Below are 8,234 nucleotides of genomic sequence, written 5' to 3'. Positions count from 1 at the left end.
CTAATAAACAGTTAACTAGTGAAGTAAATTGAACTTCACAAAACTATTAGTAATTAAATCTGTAAAAGAAAATACACAATTGTCTAATAATTTTGAAATAAAATTTTAAAATTATTGGACAGTTGTGCATTTTTAGCTATAAATTGGTTTTTCAGTATGAAGAGCTCCTCCTTCAATATTTTATAATTAATTAATTTAGTTAATTACCTAACAGGGTTTAAAATATATTAATTGTTTTATTATTTGTAATAAAATTCTTTATAACAGCCTATTTCTGTTTTTTAAAATTATGCCACTTAAGGCACCACTTTACAGACAGATATTAAATCTTCATGTTTTAAATTAATGTTTTTTATGAGCTTGTAGCTGTTTATTTTTTATGTACTATATGTCTAAAAATAAGTGTCTGTAGTGAAATGGCATTGAATTGTACCCCATAAGAACAATATTAAACCTCAAACACTTTTATACTCTTAGTTTTGGCTGTAGCGTTATTGGAGATGTTTCATTTTAAAATTATGATTAATGCACATCCAAGCGCTTATTGTTTTTCTTGCAAATTTTATACTTTTTTAAATATTTTTTTACATTACAATCATTAATTATATTTTTTTAATGAGACATATGTCGATGACCAAAGATAAGAGTATAAAAATGTTTGAGGTTTACCATTGCTCTTATAAGGTTAAAAATCAAGATAGATATTAGTAAACCTGGCTCTTAAGTCTCCAGCATGTAACTTTGCAGTTTAGGTCAATTAAAATGTGATTTATGAGCCAGGTATGTCGTAAAAAACCCAACACAATTTAGATATATAATGTGAAGGGTGCCTCGTTGAGATTTAAATTAATTTGGACCTTGAAGACTGTAACTTGCGATTAATTCTGTATTTTTTTTTCTATCAGTGCAGTTTTCAAGTCTATTAGAGACATTTCTAAAATATTTCCTGGATGTGTGCCTCAGATTGGAGAGGACAAAACTGTTATGTAATTACTAGGGCATTGGGCCTATATTTTTACAAAGATATCCAAGATTTATGTTATAGTTTAATTTTTGATGAGAAAACAAATGTTTAAAACTGAAAAAATTACAAGTATTTCAAAGTACTAACTGAGATGTGATGGCAGTGCTTGGTACCTGTGTTTGGGTGCCACGGATGGGACGTTACAACAGTCGAAGGTATCGGCAGCCACCACAAAGGCTACCACCCCTTGCAGGTGTTGCTGGCTTCATACAATGGTTCCCAGTGTGGATACTGCTCCCCTGGAATGGTCATGAACATGTACAGGTATTTTTGACACTCTGCGCTACTCAATAACTATTGTAGGATCTATAAGCCTGTCTTAAGTATTTAATTCAGTCAAGCACAGTCCAGGTTAAATATATAGTTTATTGGACTATGACTTTGTAAAATGTGCAATACATTTTATTAATTTGTGTATTCTGGTATGCATGTGTACAATGATCATGCTTATATTTGAAACATTATTTTTCATTTAAAATGTATACTGAATTTACTGAGTGTTTAAATAGATGCCCTGCACACAGCATGTTGTGCATCTGGAGGTTTTAACAATTTTTTTAGAGAAATCTGGAGAACTGCATGTAGACTGAGAATTCCCGGAATTTCAGTGTAAATTCAAAGCTGGTCAAGAAGTTAAGTTGGTGCTTCTGTTACCGAATGTCAACTGGCCTCTCACCACGTCACGGCAGTGGTGGGTGAAGCATCACTATCAACAATCAATGATTTAATTATAGTATGGTGAACCATAATTGGCATAACAAATTTTTTTCCATATCATTGGAATTGTGATTAATGCTGCAGATGGGAATATCTGTCTTGTCTTATTTTAGTGTATTGTGTACATTATAATTCACGAAAATGCTGTGAATGTCTAGGAATTTGTAAATGTATTTATTTATTAATGACTGTCAGGAGGAAATTTGATTGTGTGTTGTGTGTGTGAAAAATCAATAAAAATCAGTGCTATTTTTGATCAACGTTTCATCTTATGAAGTGAGGCGCAGCATGCAGATATAACCGTACAATGGGCCCATGCATACGGTGTGTCTACCTGTAGAACCGATAGGGCTTTTTTTAAAATTGTTCATTATTATTTTTTTTATTCAAACAGACAGAAAATAAATTTAAATGCATACTTTTTGGACTGAGAGCAAATTTTCTACAGAGCTTTAAGGGGTTAATTTTTTTGACGTGACAACGTCTTAAATTAGGTTGCGGCTCGGAGTCACTCATGAAAAAGTGTAACGCCCGGTAACGTTACGATGCCCGTCCATTGGGTCCGCCGCATGGGATCCGCACGGGATTAAAGCAGATAACTGTGGGTCCGCCGCACGGGATAAAGCAGATAACTATGTTTATTCGTGAAAATGTGGAGTGCTTAGATTCGTCATTTACAACAACTACAACAATAAAGGTAAATAATTGTACACTGATATTTCATTATCGTAAACTATGATTGATTGATTAATTGTTAGATTGACACAAAAGTTGAGAAACTGAGTTTATAGGTTATGTCATACTATTGACAAATGTTGATAGTGTTAAGTAAATTATTAGTTTAAATCACTCTGCAATCAATCGTAATTTCAGTCGATTGAGAAGAAACAGCGCATATTGCTAGTCAAACATTTAAAATAACAAATTATAACCTCTAACCTGTCATAACAGTGCGACCAAACAAACGAACTAAACTGACCAATCACCACGTGCGGAGTTAGAATTTAACTGTGTTTAGCAAGAATTTCAAATTCCAATTTTAGTAAATGTTTTATTCAACTTTACCATTTACAATAACAAATTTTAATTAATTTCAAATTATGTACAATGTTTTAGTAAAACAAAATATATTTCTATAGTTAAAATTTGTGCAATTCTTATTTTCATTCAATTCCTTGTTTCTATTGTGCAATTTAATAATATTCATATCAATAAATATTCTACCGAGAAAAAAGACGTTGTCACGTAAAATCTTCGCCCGTAAAACCGACTTTACAGGCAACCATATTTTTTTAGTCCAGATGTTCCAAAGATGATGTATATTTAACCATATAATGAGTTGGGGTTGTGTCTCTCAGACTCAAATCTTGAATAAAAATGCCACTGGTCTTCAGTTTTATATATTAGTGTAATTTAGTAAAAATTCATCACAACTTTTAAATTGTATAAAAAAATAAGGTATTTTAAAAATAAAATAAACTCTATATAATTGTAAGATGCAAACAACATAACACAAAAGACAGAATAAGTTAAAACCATATCTTGCAGTTGCAATATAATTCAAGTTAAATAATATTGGTTGTTTGGCTGACTCTATACTACCTAAAAAGTTGTAGACTAGGATCAATTAACAATAAATTCTAAAAAAAGTTCAAAGAAGGTTCTCGAAAGTGGAAGGAGTGTTGTTTGATAAGGACTAGGTTACGAATGTTGCTGTTACTTATGTTCATGTCAAAAGTCCAATGTCGTATAATGCAACTGTATTCTGTTTCTGTTACTTTTACTTTGCTAAAAATATTTTTCTAAAAAGTTATTTATACATTTTGTTAATAGTGTCTTATATATTAGAACTATTTATCACACTTATAATCTTATGGCTTTCAAACATATTTCTCTTTCCGAATGGAATCAAAATTATTCATAGTGACACTAACACTCTAGTCACAGTTCTATCGAAACAAAACAGAATCATTTTGGAGTGTTTAAGCTGAATGAACAATAACTTTCAACTAAGTATCTGTATCTGCCTCAGAACAAGTGCACTCATAATTTTGTGTATTGTATTTGTCACCAGTCCCCATTAAAATAGCATAAATCATTTCCCACATTGCTTTTTCAACAAATGTTGCTTGAATTAGTATTCAATATGGACATACTGTACTTGAGAGATGGAGCAGTCCAGACAAGGAGGGATTTAGTCAGGTTTCATCAGTCATGTCCCACAAGTCAGGAGGTGGAACAGAATATTTGGAATTTAACTATGAATACAAAAATGTATGAGGTCTAATTCAAGACATCAATAAAAAGTTAAAAAAATGGTTTATGTAGCCCTTTGATTGGAGGAAATCTTTTGTATTGTAACAGGTCAAATTACGACATTTGAATATTCGCGGGGAATAGGCAGACTGTGACGTCAATGAATCGGCAGACTGTGACGTCAGTGAATCACATGTTGTCGGAATTGAGATTTATTTAATAACGAAGAAATTTATTGAACTTTATTCGGGAAAAGATTTGATTAATTAAAATGAAGTAAACATAACCAAAATTCGTGTTTTACAAAAACACTAAATAGAATTACGCAGAAAAGCCAATTGTGGTATGAATGACTTGTATATTGATGACGTCATAAAGCACATGTTGCTAAAAAATTTAAATAAAAAGCTTTGAAAAAATAATAAAAAGAAAATAGAAAGACTTAAATTGATTAATTATAGTAAACGTGATAAATTTCGACAATTATAAGAAAAGAATCAAATTATATTTATTCGTGAAGACGCTGATTTGAACGAGAGAAGGGATGAGTATTGTTTTGAGTCGGTATCCATCGTTTTATACGGAGATTCGTTCTTCTTTCACCAGACTCGAAGCAAGGAGGTTGTGTTAGTTCTCCTGGAATAGTAATGATCTGTTTGTATAGTGTATTGAAATTTAATCAAGGATGGGATATTGTTTAGACTTTTAAAATTATCAAAGCACTGCAAGGTGAGTGAAATTATAATATGTGTTGAGAGTGTGACATTTAATAAATTAATCTCGTGTTCACTTGATTTGACTTTCTTTAAATATCCCTTTTATAAAAAGTGTGGAGTGATGTTAAATTTTGTAATCATTACTTAAACATATTTTGGAACCCGGACATACACACAGACTTGTCTTGGTGATAACACCAAGAGACGTTCAAATCTAATAATTTTTGAGTAATACCGAGGGAATACAGCTAGCATTGGGCAAGATGGCGACCGATACCATGATGAGCAACATGGTACAAACAACGTGCCACTGGTGACAAGGGGCGTACAACTACATGGTGAGTCAATAACTCTAAAGAACTGACTTTCAGCAAATTATCGCAATCAACGTGAAGGTGACACACAGCAAATTGGCGTTATAACCTGGGACTCTCATCAAATTGACATCACTTCAAATTTACATTCATCAATTGGCGCTGCAACCGGGGGACATATATCAAAAAGGCACAGCAACGAGGGCCCTTACATCAAATCTGAAATACATCAGTATTTGTCTATAATAGCTTTTGTGTACTTATGTTTACATCTTTGTTATTTGTTTTAGTTTGGGTGAGTCCTTGTAACTTGATTTTAATTTTATAATATATGATTTTCAATGAAGTATGTTTATTTACAATGCATGTTAGATTATCGAAGTAATACTAAAGTTAGTTGTACTAAAATTAAAACCCTTCAGAATAAGCTATTCTTGTAATATTAATAAGATACTTTTTTTCTCAGTTTAGCAGAAAATAAATCAACGAATCTGACAAAAAAAGGAATTGAACAATCTTTTGATGGCAACATATGTCGATGTACAGGATATCGTCCAATTTTAGAAGCCTTCAAAACTCTTGCTACTGACAGTGAAAAGCAACTTAAGTGTCAAGACATTGAGGTACTACACGAGTTCAAGTTCATTAGCAGTATTTTATTTTTGTCACTATACAATACAATACTAGTCATGTTGTATTAGGTATAAAATAAGGCAAAGTGTACTCCCATGTCAGTTTTGTTAACTGTTGTTCACGGTCAAGGGTGTAAAACGCTTTACTAAAATCCAGAAATATTTCTGTAGATGTATTCTTAGCTTCTACTTAGTCGATGATGTGTTCAATAAAACTAGTAAGAGATGTAGATGTCGATCAATTTTTGGTGAAACCGTGCTATTGTTCAGTGAGCAGATTATGATATGTCAGGTAGTTTAAAAGGCGGGTGAGTGCCATTTTTTCAATAACTATTGAACATGTTGAAACTTGTGAGATTAGGCAGTAGTTTGTTGCCTCACCTTGTTTAAAAATTGGAATTATTTTGAAATTTACAAGATTGAAAAGACATTTTTATGAGAATATTTAAAGGAAAAACTATTTCATATTTGCAGGCCTTCAACAACTTTGGTGAAATTTCAACAACTCGTGCGGAGAGTTTAGCTGGAAGGAAGATGATTATTTTAATAACTTCTTCAATGGTTGTGTCCTGGAGGTGGAAGGGGGATGTAAAGCTGCTGAAGTATAGGATTATTGCTTAAAATAGCAGAGTGAGCTATAGTTGTAAAAACCGTGTTAAAATGTTCTACTATTTGCTGAAAATTATCACTAGTTGTATTGTCAGTTTTAAGTTCTTTGGGGCCTCCTAGTGACTTCTCGGTTCTTCTTTCATTTTTAGTAATATTCCAGATGGTTTTAGTCTTACAGTCTTACTTTATAATCGTCCTATTTGGTTGGCTGTTGATTGACATCTGAGGTCTTTTATTTTCAAATCATAATTCTTTTTCTTGGTAGCAGCCTCTTGTTCATATTCTAATGAGCTTGTTAGGAGATGATCATTGGCACTTAAGAATTCCCTCCTTAACCCTTTCCGGGCCAGGCGGCAATATATTGCCGCCATAGATTGCGTCTGAAAAGTGCCAGGCGGCAAAATATTGCCATCGGTGACATATGCGATAAGTGCCAGGCGGCAATATATAGTCTCCTTGATATTCGTTGTTTTCTTAAATAAATACGACATCAAATGATTACAGTTTTATGTTTTTTTATTCCCTGGTATATTTGTAGATAATTAATATGAATATCATTTTTATTTTGGAGGTCTCTGCATTTTTATTTTGTAATTGTTACGTGACATTATCAGCTGACTCAATCTTTTGTTGTTAATTCTTTATGCTTTAGTGTAATCGTATTATTTTATGCTGGATTCTTCTTAATTATTTTATTTTGTGGTTGTAAATATTAGTAGTGTTAGTTGTTACGTGCTTAGCTATTGTGTGTAGTAGTTAAAATGACTGACAATTTGCGATCTCACAGGAGTGAAATTGTAAATAACACATTTGTAAATAGAAAAAGTGTAAATAAATTTCAAATAAAATTGTGTAAATATTTCTTAGTAAATAGTGTTTTTTAACTGTATTGAAACTGTTTATGGATCCTACAATCATCTGTTTACCGATACATCCATAATGTGAATATTTATTGTTTCTTGCAATGTAAGAGTCAGTTGCTTTAACACTTATAAAATGTTGCGAAGTACAATTATGCGTATTTATACAAAATGTGTCATAAAAAATTTATTTATGAGAGAAATAACACAACATTTTGTATGGTTGTTCATTTCTAAATATACAATATAATAAAATAACTTCCCACAGTAAAATTATTTTTCCTTTTTTAGTTATTTGCAAAACAAAAAATAAAAGTTTTTATGTAATCTATTAAAACATTATTTTTTAATTTTAAATTACTTAAAACATCTATATATTTTTTTATTGATAGTACAGGGTCATCGAAAAATAATGCCTAGATTTTAAATAACTATGATAAAAAAACTATTAAAGGTAATTTAAAGGTTGTAGTCTTAAAATGTGCGGAAAGAAATAAAATTTTTTTTCATACCTTAGTATGTTTCAATGTGAGCACCGTTCGTTGCCCTGCAGATATCAAGTCTGTAGTCAACTTCCTGCCACGTGCGTCCAATCATATCTGGCGTAACAGTTAAGATTGTGGAAGAAATCCGCTCCCGAAGATGGTCCAAATCCCGAATCTTTTCTGCGTAAACTATATTTTTTATGTACCCCCAGAAAAAGAAATCCAAAGGGGTAAGATCAGGACTTCTAGGAGGCCATGAAATGGGGGCTGCTCTACCAATCCAACCGTTTGGGAAGCGTGCGTTTAGTGCAGCGCGTACCTCGCGATGGTAGTGAGGTGGAGCCCCATCTTGCATAAAAATGATTCGCTGTCCAGTCTGTTGTTCGATATCGTCTAATTGGGGGAACACAAACAGTTCAAGCATGTCCAGGTAAACTAGGCCTGTAATGGTTTCTTTTTACAAAAAAGAAAGGTCCAATAACTTTGTCATGAAATAACGCGCACCACACATTGAGTTTGGGAGAATCACGATCATACTCGTGGATTTCGCTTGGCTGTTGCGATCCCCATACACGGCAATTGTGACGATTTACACATCCATTTATGTGAAACGTAGCTTCA

At 32.4% G+C, this 8,234-nt stretch overlaps 1 protein-coding gene across 1 annotated transcript in view; it reads left to right on the top strand.

Annotated features, from left to right (window-relative positions):
• Positions 1-771: 771 nt before the first annotated feature.
• LOC124361276 (xanthine dehydrogenase-like) overlaps positions 772-8,234 on the top strand; it is a 64,158-nt gene continuing 56,695 nt past the window's right edge. Inside the window, exons 1-3 of the mRNA XM_046815325.1 lie at positions 772-780; positions 1,128-1,288; positions 5,494-5,650. Of these exons, the coding sequence (XP_046671281.1) occupies positions 772-780; positions 1,128-1,288; positions 5,494-5,650 (327 nt within the window). The remainder of the gene's footprint in view (positions 781-1,127; positions 1,289-5,493; positions 5,651-8,234) is intronic.

Source organism: Homalodisca vitripennis, chromosome 4 (genome assembly GCF_021130785.1).
Source record: "Homalodisca vitripennis isolate AUS2020 chromosome 4, UT_GWSS_2.1, whole genome shotgun sequence".
In the NCBI taxonomy this organism is placed as follows: domain Eukaryota; kingdom Metazoa; phylum Arthropoda; class Insecta; order Hemiptera; family Cicadellidae; genus Homalodisca; species Homalodisca vitripennis.
Note: the sequence above shows the minus strand (reverse complement) of the source record. Positions and strands in the feature narration are given on the sequence as shown.